The following is a 17,191-nucleotide window of genomic DNA, read 5'->3' as shown; positions in this document are numbered from 1 at the left end:
TCCCTGGCTTCCGGTGCTCGCTGGGGAGCAGCAGCCAGGGGCCCCACCGGAGTCCTCAGCGCACTGCCAATGAGCACAGCCCATGGCTTCCTGCACCCCACGCCTGCCCGCCCTGGAGGGAGGGGCTGGGCCAGGCCCGCCCCGCCTGCAATTGGGCGAAGGCAAGGGCTGCCCTCCGAAGGAAGTTCCAAAGAGCAGAGGGAAGGAAGCACGCAGTGGCCTGACACCCCTGTGACCTCACCTGCAGCCCCCCAACCCTTTGCAGGTAAGGTAAGCTTGGGACAGCGACCAAAGGCCCCAGGACCCTCCTCTTCATTCCCGCAGCTCCATCCAGCATGCTCTTCTCCATCTAGGCAGCCTGAACTTCCCACTGCCGGAGAGGCGCTGCCACTGAGGTGGGATGTTGCTCTAAAGTGGCGGGCTGGGAATGGAAGTACTTTCCAACCTGAGCTCACGACCCCATCCCGCGTGGGCAGCTTCCAGTGTGGCTCTGGGGCTGAGCCCTGGCCTGAAAGAGCAGACTGGGATTGTGCCCAGCTCTGGTATGGAGCCGGGTGACCTTGAGTGAGTCTCGTCTCACTGGGCCTTGGTCCTTCCATCTCTGTATGGATGGAGTTGCACGACACGGCCTCTGAGGGGCCTTTCAGCTTCACCATCCGTGATGGTGAGACGGCCTGAGGTTTGCCTGGACCGCTCAGCAGAGGCGTCCTGGCCTGCGGGTTTGCTCCCCCTCTCCCGCCTGTCCCAGGGACCCCGAGGTTCCTTCTGCTTAGACACTGGCAGCCTGCCAGACCCCGGCGTCCTCTCCACCCTCTCCGCTGCAGGAGCCGCTGCCGCCATGGCAGGCATGAAGACGGCCTCTGGGGACTACATCGACTCATCCTGGGAGCTGCGGGTGTTTGTGGGAGAGGAGGACCCCGAGGCGGAGTCAGTCACCCTCCGGGTCACCGGGGAGTCGCACATCGGTGGGGTGCTCCTGAAGATCGTGGAGGAGATCAGTGAGTGCTCCTGAGCTCAGTACCGTGGGGCAGCTGCCAGCAGGGCACCCCGACAACTTCCGGGCCACCCTGGCTGGGCAGCTCACGATAACGGTGCCACAGTGACTCAGGCACCAGTTTAATCGTTTGGTTCCAAAAGAGACTTTTCCCTGACTTCCCCTCCCTCCCTCCCTCCCTCCCACCCTGGCTGGCTCTGCTAACCCCCCGAAGAGCAGGCCCAGCCGTGGTCCTCTGCTCACCCACTTCTAGTGGGAGAAGCTGAGGCCTTGCCTGGGGAGAGCCAGGGGCCTGAGGCAAGGCCAGAGGGGCCTCCTGGTGTCCTGGGGGCCTTTCCCGCACTCCTGCCCCGGGGGTGGAAAGCCTTGGCAGGCTGGTGAAAGGCCCAGCCTGGGTGGGAAGGCCCTGCCCCCACAGGAAGTTACTGCAGAGCAGCCTGTGGTATCAGCCATGGAGAAGCACAGGCCCAGAGACGGGAGGCTTCTCACCCTTCCCTGCTGGGGCTGGGGGGTGCCCCTTCCTGGCAGGGCAGAAGGCACACCCAGATAACCGGAGCCAGAAGGCAGGCTGGTGACCGTCCAGCCAGGAGCCAGGTCCTGGGCCACCTGTCAGTGGGGGTTAGGGAACGCGCCTCAGACCCAACCCACCCCCCACGTGGGCCTTGGGAGGGCAGGAGGGCTGCTTGTGCGCAGTTGGGGTGCCAGGACAGCCAGGCCACAAAGCTGAGGTGGCGATGGGAGCTTCCAGAAGGCAGGGCCCTCAGAGGCTGTGAAAGCAGAAGTGGGGAACAGAGTGCCCCTCAGGAGGCTGTGCGTTCAGCCGAGTCAGGGGCCAGGGCCGAGGGGGGTGAAGATGAGTGGGAGACGGGGCCCCTGGGCCATGCAAGAAGCCTCAGCATGGAGGCAGACCCCACTTCTCCATCCCTGCCGGGCCCCCCAGGCCAAGTCCTGTCAGTCCCCAGCAAGCAGGGGTAACGCCCCCACCCGTCTGGCCTCTCAGCCATGCCTCAGGGTGTCAGGTGCCTTCTGAAGCCAGCCAGGCCAGATCAGTCCCTGGCCTCCTGGAGCGCTGGGTGCTGTTGAGGGAAAGGCTGTCACGGCGGCCTGAGGCGGGAGAAGAGAGGCTTGCCGGGAGCAGCAGTTCTTAATGTTAGCTCCTTAACAGGGATGCAGTAGGGAGGAATGGGGCAGTGATGCTGGCGGGCCGGGCGGGTCCTCTGAATTAGGGCCTCCAGGCTGGTGAGGATGCCCGGGGCATGACAAAAATGCAGGCTGGGTAGCACCCTGGCCAGCTGGCGAGGGCCTTGAGGACTTGCTCCTGAAAGGGAAGGGCAGCACTGGAGGGTTTTTGGCAGGAGCCCGCCTGGACAGACCCCTTTGGCAGTGGTGGGAGGTGAGTGGAGGCAGGGAGGCCGCGGAGAAGGCTGACGTGGTTGCCCTGGGGACAGACGACCAGGCCTCCTACATCAGGTGGTGAGGCTGGAGAGGACAATGGATTTTGAAGGTGTGCTTGACATGGATTAAGTGTGGTGACTGGAAGCAAAGGGCATGGTGCTCAGGCCTCTGGCAGGAGAGTCTTCATCATTGTCACCCTTGCCACTGGCCTGAGATGAGCACAGCGGAGGAGCTGGTGAGCAGGGAGAGGGGCGCCTCAGTGCTGTCTCAGGCTGGGCAAGTTTAAGCAGAGTGCCCTGAGGACTGAGAAGAGGAGTGGCCCGGATGTTCCCAGGATCTGGTGCTTGGCCTGCAGCAAAGGTTTTCAGAGCAGATCAAGCCAGGGGTGCCCCATAGCCAGTGGTGTGAGTTTGTGGCCTGGGGCTCAGGGCAGGGTCTGGGGTCTTAGCAGAAAGGTGGCAACCGAAGCCCTAGAACAGATGAGACATGAGCCCCTCCCCCCAAGGAAGGGGGTGTTGCTGCAGAGGGAGAAGAGAGTCCCCACTGAACCAAGGGAACGGAAATATAATCCAGGAGAGGGGACAGAGAGGACAGAAAAAAAAAAAAAAAGAGCAAAGAGTTAAGAGAAGGGGAAGTGGGCATCACAAGCCAAGGACAGAGTGAGGTGCCTAGGAGGGGCAAGGTCAGCAGAGCCCCAAGTCCTGGAGGGGTCAGATGAGATCAAGACAGAGATTCCCTTGGTGACACTGGGGAGGGGAGTGGGTGGTGCAGACACCAGGCCTTGCGGGCGCCGCGTGACTGGGAGGTGGAGGGGGCAGTTAGACAACTCGGTGAGGGCCTGGGAAGAAACCGCCAGGAAGGGCTTTGCAAACTCTCGAGGGCAGTGCACCCAGGCGTGGCAGTTATTCCGCATTTGTCTTCGTGATCACGCCCTGCCAGTTCATGCTCCCAGAGAGAGGACAGAGTGGTGACCATGTGTCATCTGTCTCCGCAGTTCCTAGTTGGATAACGAATGAAGTAGTGATGTTTTAGACCGAGTGCATGCGTGTATTTTAACGTTTGCGTAAGTGCGTTACAAAAGCCTTGCACTTTCTTATCTTGAGCAGGCGTTGTTCTGCATCCTTGGTAAATATGAACTCATTCAACTTCCACATCCACCTATGGGGTCAATTACAGAGACACAGAGAGGTTAAGTGCCTTGTCCAAGGTCACAGAGCTGGTAAAAGAAAACTATTTAGAGTGCCTACTATGGGCCAGGCACAATCCCAGGCCCTGAAGATGTGGCAGGAGCAAGACAGACACAGTCCCTGCCCTCGGGGAGCTGCAGGGAGTGCAAGAGAGGCCATTAAACCAGGAATCCCAGAGGCGACCTGGGAGGGGCAGTGCTGGGGGGAGCCCAGAAGGCTGGAGTGTATTGACAGGGGCTCCTAAAATTGTCATAATCAATAGTGATCAGTGCTGTGTGCTGGGAACTGCACTAGGTGCTTGGCATGGATTATCTGATTTAAGGCCTACAATAATCCTTTGAACTGATTACTATTGTTAGCCCCATTTTACAAGTAAGATTAAGTAACATGTCCACGTAGCTAATGGGTGGTAGATCCAGGCAGGTTTTTCAGACTCTCGAAATGCACTGTGCCAAACCTCATGGAGCTATTGAGCTTTTGAAATGTGCCTAATGCAACAAATTATTTTATTTTATTTGAATTAGTTTAAATTTAATTTTTAAAACCAATACTTACTCCATGAAAAACCTTTGTTTGGAACAAGTTGGGCATGTGAACATACTTTTTCTTTTCTTTTCTTTCTTTTTTTTAAAGATTTATTTATTTATTTCTCTCCCCTTCCCCCCAACCCCAGTTGTCTGTTTTCTGTGTCTCTTTGCTTTGTCTTCTTTGTCCGCTTCTGTTGTCATCAGCAGCACGGGAATCTGTGTTTCTTTTTGTTGTTGTTGTTATTGCATCATCTTGTTGTGTCAGCTCTCTGTGTGCACCATTCCTGGGCAGGCTGCACTTTCGTTTGCACTGGGCAGCTCTCCTTACGGGGCGCACTCCTTGCACGCGGGGCTCCCCTACTCGGGGGACACCCCTGCATGGCACGGCACTCCTTGCGCGCATCAGCACTGCGCATGGCCAGCTCCACACGGGTCAAGGAGGCCCGGGGCTTGAACCGCAGACCTCCCATGTGGTAGACAGACGCCCCATCCACTGGGCCAAGTCCGCCGCCCCTGAACATACTTTTTCAACAGTAAATTTTATGAAATACAAATACAGTCTAAGTATTTCTAATGAAAATTTAGCTTTCAGATTGACATGTTGTAAGTGTAAAATACACATCAGATTCCAAAAACCTAGTATGGAAAAAAAAGTAAGAGTCATTGGTAATTTACTTTGACTATGTAGGGAAATAATAGTATTTTAGATATATTAAGTTAAATAAAAATATACTATTAACGTTGAAAGAAAAAAAAAAAAGATTGAGGCACCCAGACTCTGGATCCAGAAGGGGGCTCGCCTGGGAAGTGATGTCGCTGCTGAGCCCATGAAGTCCAGCAGGAGCCCCTCTGCCACGGCCTTGGTCTTAGACCGGCCAGGTCAACTCAGCCTGACCCTGCCCTTGACTTGGGTGGGGAGGGGTGGCCACCGCAGGCCTGAATCCTGGGTCTGTGCTCAGTGCTGGGGACAGAGGTGAGGGAGGCTGGCAGGGTTCTCCAAGCCCAGGTCCACCCATTCCCTGCCATGGCCCCCACAGAGCGCAAGCAGGACTGGTCAGACCATGCCATTTGGTGGGAGCAGAAGAGACAGTGGCTGCTGCAGACCCACTGGACGCTGGACAAGTACGGCATCCTGGCCGACGCCCGCCTCTTCTTCGGGCCCCAGCACCGGCCCGTCATCCTGCGGCTGCCCAATCGCCGCGCCCTGCGCCTCCGCGCCAGCTTCTCCCAGCCGCTCTTCCAGGCCGTGGGGGCCATCTGCCGCCTCCTCAGTGAGTCGCTGCGCCCCGGGGGGTCCCGGCCCTCTCCGGCCGCCTCATCACCTTGTGCCGACGGTGCTGCCCCCATCCCGCCTCCGGGGGTGATGACCGGCCCCCAGGGCGCCCGTGGGTGGGGCGGGGAGTTGCGGGGCAGGACCCAGGACCCCCGCTGAAGCCCCGGCACCCCTCAGGCATCCGGCATCCTGAGGAGCTGTCTCTGCTCCGGGCTCCTGAGAAGAAGGAGAAGAAGAAGAAGGAGAAGGAGCCGGAGGAAGAGGTCTATGACCTGACCAGGGTAGTACTGGCCGGAGGTGAGCACAGGCCGGGGCGGGGCCATGGGGTCAGGGCGGGGTTGGGGGCGGGGCTATGGTGGGTGGGTGGGGCCTGGGCGGGGTTAAGGCGGGGCCATTTGGTGGGGCTGGGGCGGGACCAGTGGGGCCTGGGGCGGGGTCAGGGAGGGAGCGGGCTGGGGCGGGGTTAGTGGCGGGCCAGAGGGTGGGGGGGCCAGTGGGTGGGGATCGGGCAGGGCCGGGGAGGGGACAGCGGCTGGGGCGGGACCAGGTCGGTAGGTGAGGCCAGGGGCCCCAGGTCCCCGGCTGGGGCGCAGTCCCGCTGACCCCCAGCCTGCGCTCCAGGCGTGGCGCCGGCGTTGTTCCGGGGGATGCCAGCCCACTTCTCGGACAGCGAGCAGACCGAGGCCTGCTACCACATGCTGAGCCGGCCCCAGCCGCCGCCCGACCCGCTCCTGCTCCAGCGCCTGCCGAGGCCCGGCTCCTTGATGGACAAGACCCAGCTCCACAGCAGGTGCTCGGCCGGCTGGGTGGACGCCCCACATCCACGCCTGTTTCCGGCCTTTCCTACGTGTGCGCTGGCCCCCACCCCAACCCCGTTCCTGGCGCAGCCCTAACCCCTGCCTCTGCTGTGACCCAGGTGGCTGGACTCGTCGCGGTGCCTCATGCAACAGGGTGTCAAGGCCGGGGACGTGCTTTGGCTGCGCTTTAAGTACTACAGCTTTTTCGACCTGGATCCCAAGGTGTGCCTGGGTCAGGGGTCAGGACGAAATGGGGGTCTGAGGTCAATGTGGCATAGGAACCTGGGGTCAGGGGACCAGGGTCTGGCAGTTGTAGAGAATTGTAGGGGTCTGTCCTGTCTGTCAGTCCATGTGTCTGTTTATTAACTCGCAAGCATGGTGCTGGGCCCTGGGGTGATGCCAAGGCAGAGAGAGACAAGTCTCTGTCCCTGTTTCTCAAGGAGGCATCAGGGGGATAAATGACCACGGATCTCTGTGAACAGGTGTGGTACCCCTGAGAAGTCTGAGGCTCCAGGGGGAAGAGGCTCCACGCTGGGGGCTCAGGGAAGGTTTCCTGGAGGCAGAGCAGTACTTGGACCTGTAGGAAGGTGGCCCGGGAGGGAGGGGGCTTGGCGGGCAGATCCCACTGTGCATCAGCTGTCCCTCCACCCAGCTCCTCGTCTCTGTCTGCAGCCAGCACGAGCCCTCCTGGGACCCCACAGGCTGCTTTCCCTCCCTGAGACCCCATTTCTTTTCTCTCCTTCACTGCAAGTCTCCTTAAACAGAGCACTTGCTGTCCTGTGTCCTTGCTCCCCCCAATCCTGCTTCCTGTTTCCAGGCCTTTATTTCCTCTGGGTGCACTGGGCCCCGACCAGCTCCTCTCTCTCCTCCACCGGGTCTGTTCTGACTTCTGACTGGAAGTGCACCTGCTAAAAGAGCTGGCGCCTCTGTCCAGTGGCCACTTGGTGACATAGACACAAGCAATCACCCTCCTTCTGGAAATCTCCTCCTCTCATAGTTCAGTGGTCCATGAGCTCAGGGCTCTGCCCCAGGCTGCATCTCTCCCCGCCCCCCCCCCCCCTTTCTCCCAGTAATCTCCAGTTTCATGGATTTAAAGGTCATTTCCATGCTATTTCTCTTCCACATTATCCATCTCCAACCCAGACATCTCTCCCTAAGTTCCAGGCTCATGTGTCCCACTGACCATCCCCAAAAACTTCTTGTGGCTGAAGCGGAGTCTCCATTCCCCAGTTCCCAGAGCTGCCCCAGTCACCCTCCTGCCGGTCATCGATTCTTTGCTAAAGCCCCCCACCTCCCCCATTCTTCACCCTTCCCTCCGCTCTCACCGCATCCACATTGCGTCCTGTTGGTCCTCCCTGGAACGTGAATCCCAGATCACCCGTCCTCTCTGCCTCCAGAGACTCTGGCCCCGTGCGAGGCCTGTGCCTCGTGCATGGCTTCCTGGCCTCCTCTTCACCGGCCTCCCTCCTCTCTTGGCCTCTTCAGCCTCTATGCAGCTTCTGGAAAGAACATGTGAAAGTGTAAATTCGGTCACGTCACTCCCTGCTTAAAAGTCTCCTGTGGCTGCCTGTCACCTCCCCTTCCATGGCCCACGAGGCCCCTTCACGTGGCCCACACCCACCGATGCCCCTGCCTCGCTCCCTGCCATCCGCACTGGCTGCCTTGCTGGTCCCCCGGCCCTCCTTGGGACTTTGTTGTTGCCTTTGTCCTCTCTTCCTGCCTTCTTTTGGATGAATTTTGGTTCCATTTTCCCTCCTTTCTGTTATCTAATTAGCTATGCTTTCCTGCTTGGGGTTGCTTTAGGGTTCCTAGTGCACCTGTACTATTACCGTCTTGTAGTACGATGCCCTTTCACACCCAGTGTAAGGACCTCACAGTGGCAGCCTTCCATTTCCTCTCCCCAGCCTCTGCTCTTGTTGTCACACACTGGACCTCTGCACATGCCCTAACCCCGTGAAACGGGATGATGATTATTTTCATGACAGCACTATTGAGATATAATTCCCATACCATACAATTCCTCTATCTCCAGGATACAATTCATTGGTTTTTAGTATAGCCATAGAGTTGTACAACCATCACCACTCTAGAACATTTTCATCACCTTGAAAAGAAATCTTTAGCAGTCACTCTCCACTCTCCCCCCACCAAGCTGTCCCAACCCCAGGCAACCATTAATCGACCTTTCGTCTCTGCGGATTTGCCTGTTCTGGACATTTCACGTAAATAGAGTCATATGATATGTAGTCTTTTGTGACTGGCTTCTTTCACTTAGCCTAATGTTTTGTTTTGTTTTTTTAAAGCTTTTCTTTGTTGTGTTTTTAAGATTTCTTTTTTATTTATTTCTCTCCCCTTCCCCCCCAATTGTCTGTTCTCCGTGTCCATTCACTGTGTGTTCTTCTGCGTCCACTTGTATTCTTGTCAGCGGCACCGGGAATCTGTGTCTCTTTTTGTTGTGTCATTTTGCTGTGTCAGCTCTCCGTGTGTGTGGTGCCACTCCTGGGCAGGCTGCACTTTTTTTTGCACTGGGCAGCTCTCCTTATGGGGCATACTCCTTGCACATGGGGCTCCCCTACGCGGGGGACACCCCTGTACGGCACAGCACTCCTTGGCGCACATCAGCACTGTGCATGGGCCAGCTCACCACATGGGGCAGGAGGCCCTGGGTATGAACCTTGGACCTCCCATATGGTAGGTGGATGCTCTATCCATTGAGCCAAATCCACTTCCCAAGCCTAATGTTTTTGAGGCTTATCCATGTTATAGCAGGTATCAGTACTTCATTTCTTTTCATCGCTAAAAAATATTCCATTGTATGGATATGGCACCTTTTATTTACCCATTCATCAGTCAGTGGACATTTGCTTTTGCTCTTTTTTCTTCACTTTCTGGCTGTTACGAATAACGGGGTCGTGAACATTCCAGCACAAATTTTTGTGTGGACAAATATTTCCATTTCTCTTGGGTAGATACTTTAACCAGGCAACTGTTTATTTTGAAACAACTTCAAACTTACAGAAAAGTTGCACAAATAATACAAACCCCATACAGAGAACCCAATATATCCCCACCCACCACCAGACACCCAGATACACCAATTTTAACATTTTGCTGCCTTTGCCATATCATTCTATCTATCTATCTATCTATCTATCTATCTATCTATCTATCTATCTGTCTTTCATCTATTCTCTGAACATTTAAGAGCAGGTTGCACATACCATATTCCTTGAACACATAATTCTTCCATTGTCATGTCCTACAAACAAGGATTTTCACTTATGTAATCCCCTTAAGTGCAGTTCTCAAATTCAAGAAATTTAACATTGACATAAACCTGACATTCTATATTCCCATTTTCCCGTATGTTCCAGTAGTGTGCTTCTGAGCCTTTTCCTCTCCATTCTTAGATCCCATCCAAGCCAATGATACTTCTAATTAAACTTTTTATTTTGAGGTAATTGTAGATTTACAGACAGTGGTAAGAAATAGTAGACAGAGATCCCGGATACACTTTATCCAGCTGCCCCCAATGGTAACATCACAACCAGGGTTTTGATATCGATACGGTCAAGCTGCAGAACAGCCCATGTCTTTCAAAGACATTCTAGAAACATGAAAGAGTCTTGTATATTTACCCCTACATGTGCCATCCCCTGTGTTCTTCATTCTTGTGTATAGATACAGATTTCCATCTTGTATCACTTTCCTTCTGCCTGAAGGACTTCCTTCAAAATTCTTGCAGTGCTGGTCTGTTGGTGATGAATTCTTTGAGCTTTTGAATGTCTGTAGATATCTTTGTTTTGCTTTGATTTTGAAACATATTTTCACTGGGTATAGAATCCTGGATTGGCATTTTTTCACTTTCAGCACTGAAAAGATGTTGCTTCCCAGTTTTCCAGTTTGTGTTATTTCTAGTGAGACATCTGCTTTCATTTTCATTTTGTGCATCTATATGTAATGTGTCTTTTTTTCATAGTTGCTTTAAGATTTTGGTTATTATAGTTCAAGTATATTTGTTTCAGGTTTCTTATGCCTGGGGTCCTCTGAGCTTCTTGGGTCTGCAGATTTATAGTTTTCATCAAATTTGGAAGACTTTTGGCCATTATTTCTTCAAATGTTTTTTCTGCTCTTCTGGGACTCCAATTGCATGACTATTTGGCTCCTTAAAATTGTCTCTGACTGGCTGTGAATGTACAGAATAGGTTCCACTAAAGTCTGATGGGAACTTAAGACTGAAAAACAAAGGAGGTCACTCCATATAGTAAAATAGTAATAGTTTATCAGGGAACCTGCACATGGGGAAGCTGGTCCTGGGCGGCTGCAGGCTCCATGCCCCCAGCAGGTTACGGGGGCTCATATGGTCAAGAACAAGGAAGGCGCAGAGCCCATTCGGGGTTTGCAAGATCATAAATGTGTCTCTTTGAAGTTACTGGTACAGAGCAGGAGTAGTGTTAGTACAGATAGCTCTCGTGCTTAGGAATGTGCATGTACACTTTATGATGCACTTACAGAGGATTTGTTTGATTGTTTGTTGTTTTGGTCTTATCTAGGAATTACGGTTTCTTTGGTTTATTGCCTCACAGTCTCACAACCCACTGATGCTCTGTTCATTTTTATTTTCCATCTTATTTCTTAATATACTTCATTTTGGACAGTTTCCATGGCTAGGTCTTCAAGTTTACCAATCTTTTTTCCTACCATGTCTAATCTGTTATTAGCCCATCTCTAGAAGTTAAATTTTGACCTTTTTTATATTTTCCATATCTCTCCTTACCATGCTCATGCTTTTCTATACTGTCTTGAACACACAGGATATATTTATTTATTGTATTTTTTTATTAAGATTTTAAACATTTATTTCTCTCCCCTCCCCCCACCCCCGTTTGTGTCCATTTGCTGTTTGTTCTTCTGTGTCTGCTTGCATTCTTATTATGCGGTACCAGGAAACTATGTCGCTTTTTATGTTGCCTCATCTTGCTGTGTCAGCTCTCCACGTGTGCGGCACCTCTCCTGGGTGGGATGCACTTTTTTTCGCGTGGGGCGGCTCTCTTTGTAGGGGGCACTCCTTGAGCATGGGGCATCCCTATGCGGGGACACCCCTGCGTGGCACAGCACTCCTTGTGCTAGGCAGCATTGTGCATGGGCCAGCTCACCACATTGGTCAGGAGTCCCTGGGTACTGAACCCTGGATCTCCTATATGGTAGGCGGATGCTCTATCAGTTGAGCCACAACTGCTTCCCTGAGATATATTTATAATAGCTAATTTCAGTGTTCTTGTCTACAAAATCTATCACCTGTGTCATTTCTGACTCTATATCAACTGATTTATCTTCTCATTGTGGGTTTTATTTTCCTGCTAGTTTTCATGCCTGGAAATTTTTTATTTGATGCTGGACATTACAAATTATAGATTCTTGGGAATGGATTTTTTGTAGCCCTATAAATATAAATATTTTTAAACTTTGTTGTGGAATGCAGCTAAACACTTTGCTTCTTCCAAGGCTTGCTTTTAAACTTCGTTAGGTGGGACCAGGGCAGCTTTTTAATCTAGGGCTAAGTTTCCCCATTGCTGAGACAATTTGCTTCAGAGTGTTCTCTCTGAGGCCATGTTTTATGAGGTCTCTCTTCTCGGACTATTGGGAATGTGAAGTACTTCCGCCTTGTGTGAGCTCTGGTAATTGTCTCCATGCTCCTTTTCAGAGTTTTATTTCCCCAGCCTTGAGTATTTTGCTCATATGCTTACATGACTCAGTACTCACCTGAAGACTCGAGAGGAAACCTCTGCGGATGGCCAGAGCTTGCCCTCTTTGCAATTCTCTCTTCCCCAGCCCTCTGTCCGTAAATTCCAGATGTCTTTGACTCCCTGAATTCTCGATTCCAACTCCTCGTCGCAGAGAATATGCTGGATTCTGTTTGGGTTCCTCCTCACTGCACTGTACCCTGGAAACTTGCTCTCAGCAATAAGCTGGGACAATCTTAGGATTCACCTTACTTGTTTCCCTTCTCTCAGGGATCACTTTCCTGTGTGGTCTGTTGTCCAATGTCTAAGAAGCATTTGTCTTGGCTTTCCATTTGTATTTTTTAAATTAATTTTTATTTTTAGTAGTATGTGATGGTTTAAAGAGTTGAATCGTCCTAGTAGGTTTGTTATTTAAAAAGCAAACAAACAAACAAGCTGAAAGTCAATGTGGCTCAGGGGTTGAGCACTGGCTTCCCATATACAAGGTCTCGGGTTAAATCCCCAGTCCTGGGGGAAAAAAAAGCAGTTCCCTGCCCCATCTCAACTCATCCAGATTTGTGATCCCTACAGGCTGTAGATTTGAACTCTTTAGCTGTTTCTTTTAGTGTTTACTTCTATATGACACGATTATATTTCTACTTCATTCTCTAGTGACTTGTCATAAAAGGTGAAGAGTTAGCTGTCTTATACCATCTCTCCTTCCTTTGCAAAACACATATTTCTTTGCATCTTTCCAAAAGAGTTGTGTCATAGTTTTGGCTAAAACAACATGATTGTGACTGTAAATAGTAACACATGTAAATAGTGTTCTTAGCTAAGCCACAGAATGTCCCATGATTACATTTCCTTTCTTGGTTATTTTTTAAATTCCTAACCGCTATATTTGTATTTACTTATTTGTCTATTAATTGTCCATTTGTCCATATTTAGGCTGTGGTTTGTCATTGGGGGTTTTCACAGTGATTGGGCATGGATGGCTCTGAACCCAGCCCCTCCAACTTTACAACACAACCACAAAACTCCTTTCAAAATGGTCAGTCTCATTAGGACGTCCCTCAGTATTATCTCCTTGTCGGAAATATAGAGTGGCAGCGTTCTAGACCCACTGCCTGCTGTCGTCCCTGGACTTCCCTTCACCATCTTCCTGGGAATTCCTATATTGAACTTCTTGCTTCGTGGCTCGCTTGTGTTCCTCTTTCTCAACGGACCCCCCATTTCGATGGAACACATATTTAAATAGTTTCTTTTTAAAAGGCATATGAAACATCAATGTTTTTAAAGCCTGCTTATCTGAAAAGGTCACTAGTCTATAATCACTTGCATGAAGGTTTGACTACGTATAGAATTCTAGGTTGGAAACATTTTCCCTCAAAATTTTAATGCCACCTTCCTATTATCTTCTAGTTTCCAATATTACAGTTAAGTCTGAAACTATTTTCATTTCTAATCCTTTCATACATGAACACTTACCCCCCCTTTTTTTAATTGAGGGTGGGGTAGGGAAGGTACTCAAAATTTTAGGATCTTCTCCCTATCCTGTGATGTTCCCAAACCTCTCAATAATATGTCCTAATAAGGACCTTTCTTCATTCATTAGTTTGGGCACTTCTTGGTCCTTTTAAATCAGAAAACTGCATCTTTCAGTTCTAGAAAAAAATGACCTTTATAATCTCTAATAATGTCCTCCCTTCCATTTTGCTGTTCCCTTTTTTCTGAAACTCTCCTTAGTAGATATGAAACTTTTTTTTTTTTTTTAAAGATTTATTTTTATTTATTTAATTCCCCCCCCTCCCCTGGTTGTCTGTTCTTGGTGTCTATTTGCTGCGTCTTGTTTCTTTGTCCGCTTCTGTTGTCGTCAGCAGCACGGGAAGTGTGGGCGGCGCCATTCCTCGGCAGGCTGCTCTCTCTTTTCACGCTGGGCGGCTCTCCTCACGGGCGCACTCCTTGCGCGTGGGGCTCCCCCACGCGGGGGACACCCTTGCGTGGCACGGCACTCCTTGCGCGCATCAGCACTGCGCATGGCCAGCTCCACACGGGTCAAGGAGGCCCGGGGCTTGAACCGCGGACCTCCCATATGGTAGACGGACGCCCTAACCACTGGGCCAAAGTCCGTTTCCCTGAAACTTCTTGAATTGATCCTTCAGAGAAAAAAATTAGACAAATATCTTTTCTATTTTTTTTACCTGTCTTTTAGTTCTGCTTTCTGGAGACTTCTTTGACTTATTTTCCAAAATATCCACCGAATTTGTGATTTCTGCAACTGTACTTTTAATTTCTAAGAGCTCTTGCTTTTTGGCCATTTTTAAAGCTTTTTTATCTTATATTTTTATATTTCTTATATTAGTATATTTTTATATTTCTTATATTAGTATAATTTTTTTTTTAATGCACAAATGTAACCAATACCTCAAGCAACAGATGTGGACTAGCCCCAGGAAGCGCCCCCATGCCCCTTCCCAGCAATACCTCCAACAGGGGTGGCCACTAAGCTAACGTCTCATAGCGTAGATCAGCGTTGCCTGTGTTTAGGATTCACGTAAATGGAATCGCACCGTCTGTGCTCTCTCGTGTCTGGCTTCTTTCACTCAACATTAGGTTTGTAAGATTTACCCACGTTGTTGCATATAGTTGTAGTTACTCCTACTCATTGCTGTGTAGCATTGCGTCATATCAAAATGCCACAATCAATCTATCCATTCTCCTGTTGGTGAGCATGGCACCATTTCCAGACTGGGGCTGTTGTGAACGGAGATGCAGAAACATTCTAGTATGCGCCTTTTGGTGAACATACGTGCACTTCTCTATAGAGCGTATACCAGAAGTGGAATTGCTGGGCCCTAAGGTAGGCATCGGTTTAGCTGTAGAGGTAACTGCTAAACAGCCTTCCGAAGTGCTTGGACCAATTTATACTCCCATCAGCAGTGTAAGAGAGTCTCAGTTGTTCCACAACTTCACCAACACTTGGTACCACCAATGTTTTCCACTGTGGCCATGCTGGAAGTGTGTAATGGTATCTCATGTGTTTCCCCCCAACAGCATTATTGAAGTAAAATATACGTATCATAAAAATTACCTACTGTAAGTGTTCCATTTGATGATTTTTAGTAAAGTTACAGAGTTGTGCAGCCCTCACCACAATCCAGTTCTAGAACATTTCCATTGCTCCAGAGAGTTATCTGGTATCCATTTGCAGTCACTTCCCCTCCCACACCAAACCCCATACAACCACTGTGCTGCTATTTCTGTGGTTTTCATTTACATTTCCCTGATGACTAATGAAGTTGAACCCTTTTTTTGGTGTGTGGTTATTAGCCATTTGGATATCCTCTTTTGTGAAGTTTCTGTTCAAGTCTTTTGCCAATTTTTATGTGGAGTTATCTTTTTCTTTTTGAGATATATAGATCACACAAAATGTTACATTAAAAAATATAGGATTAGAGTGGACTTACTGATATTCTATTCATGAACTACTGTGGTTAGTAATCGAAGAAAATGTGGCATTGGTGTGGAGAAAGAGGCCATGGTGGCTGCTGGGGGTAGGGAGTGGGAGGAAGAGATGAGATGTGGGGGCATTTTCAGGGGTTGGAGTTGTCCTGGGTGATACTGCACGGACAGTTACTGGACATTGTATGTCTTCCCATGGCCTACTGGGTGGACTGTGGGAGAGTGTGGGCTATGGTGTGGCTCATTGACCATGAGGTGCAGCACTGCTCAGAGATGTATTCACCAAGTGCAATGAATGTCTTGTGATGATGGAGGAGATTGTTGTTAAGGGCAGAGGAGTGGGGTGAGGGGGGTGGGGAGTATATGGGGACCTCCTATTTTTTTAATGTAACATTAAAAAAATAAAGAGAAAAAAATAACAACAACAACAAAAAATAGGAGGTTCCCATATACCCCACACCCCCTACTCCTCCCATATCAACAACTTCTTTCATTAATGTGGTACATTCATTGTAATTGATGAGTACACTTTGGAGCACTGCTACACAGCATGAATTATAGTTTACGCTGTAGTTTACACTCTCCCCGAGTCCATTCAATGGATTATGGCAGGGTATATAACGTCCTGCATCTGTCCCTGCAATATCATTCAGAACAACTTCAAGTCCTGAAAATGCCCCCATATCACACCTCTTCTTCCCTCTCCCTGTCTTCAGCCACTCTCGTGGCCACTGTCTCCACATCAATGGTACAATTTCTTCCATTGCTAGAGTCACAATAATTCTATAATAGAATACCAGTAAGTCTACTCTAATCCATATTTTATTCCTCCATCCTGAGGACCCTGGGATGGCAGTGCCCACTCCACTTCTAAATTGAGAGGGGCATTAGATCCCACATGATTGATGGATGGGATTCTCCTGCTTGCAGTGGTAGACTCTCTTAGTTCCTTGGTGTGGTGGTTGACCATCCTCACCTCCCTGTTCGCTGACCTGGGTAAATCCAATGAACTGGAGAGTAGGTGTTGCAAGTCTGCTGAGGCTCAGGGTACAGCTGGCACACGGACAGTCCAGAGATTCACGTCTCCTGAGCATACACCAACCCCAGTGCCAACCACAGGTTCAGTAAAAGTGACAGAAGATGTGTAGAGAAGTCACATCTGAGTGACGCCCAGTCTTAATTCCTAGAGCTTTATGATTATGTTCCTAGGGTGACACGTGCAACACCCTCTGCCTCAGGATCTCCAGGGAATCCATCTCTGGGCTTCTGCCAGATGCCAGCTGGCTGCCACTGGGCAGCTGGGATTGGGGTAGGAACCTGCTCCTTTTTCAGACTTCATCCCAGTTCCAGTCATTCCATCTCACCCTTGTTCCTCATTCAGAGTAGCCAAGTCCAAAGCCTGCCCAGGGTCTGCCAGCTGAACCAGATACCTTTGTGTGGATCTTTGGTCTTTTTGCTGTTTGCTTCCTGCCTATTTTCAACATTCATGAGTGCCTTTACAGGAGAACAAAGGAGGAAAGCGGCAGGGGACTCCAGCTCTCTCTGCCCTGTAACTCAGCTCCCTTTCATGTTTTTGCTTTCCATCTTCCAAAATTGTGTTCCATCTTTCAGATGCGCTAGTTCCCTCTCTTCTTTGTCCTTTTGGGTTTACCTCTTTGTATGCCTTGGCTGTCAATTTTGGTTGGTTTCAGAGAGAGTGTGGGGTTGCTCTTCTGTGGGTAACTGCAATCCCCCTTGGGGCCTTTGCCCTCCCTGTTGCTTCTTTCTGGAATGCTCTCCCTGTCATTCTTGCCATTAGTGGCCCATCACCATCCTTCCAGTCTCAGCTCA

The 17,191-nt window shown here is 50.3% G+C and overlaps 1 protein-coding gene across 3 annotated transcripts in view; it reads left to right on the top strand.

Annotated features, from left to right (window-relative positions):
- The first annotated feature begins 153 nt into the window (after positions 1 to 153).
- Positions 154 to 17,191, top strand: part of FERMT3 (FERM domain containing kindlin 3) — a 21,514-nt gene continuing 4,476 nt past the window's right edge. The window contains exons 1-6 of one of the 3 annotated variants that reach the window (XM_058305247.2): positions 154 to 270; positions 825 to 998; positions 5,141 to 5,374; positions 5,554 to 5,673; positions 5,998 to 6,166; positions 6,293 to 6,395. In XM_058305247.2, the coding sequence (XP_058161230.1) occupies positions 839 to 998; positions 5,141 to 5,374; positions 5,554 to 5,673; positions 5,998 to 6,166; positions 6,293 to 6,395 (786 nt within the window). In that variant the 5' untranslated portion in view covers positions 154 to 270; positions 825 to 838. Of the gene's footprint in view, positions 396 to 824; positions 999 to 5,140; positions 5,375 to 5,553; positions 5,674 to 5,997; positions 6,167 to 6,292; positions 6,396 to 17,191 lie in introns of all 3 variants that reach the window. The other 2 variants (XM_058305246.2, XM_058305248.2) reach the window with 2 other exon arrangements.

Source organism: Dasypus novemcinctus, chromosome 10 (genome assembly GCF_030445035.2).
Source record: "Dasypus novemcinctus isolate mDasNov1 chromosome 10, mDasNov1.1.hap2, whole genome shotgun sequence".
NCBI lineage: Eukaryota > Metazoa > Chordata > Mammalia > Cingulata > Dasypodidae > Dasypus > Dasypus novemcinctus.
Note: the sequence above shows the minus strand (reverse complement) of the source record. Positions and strands in the feature narration are given on the sequence as shown.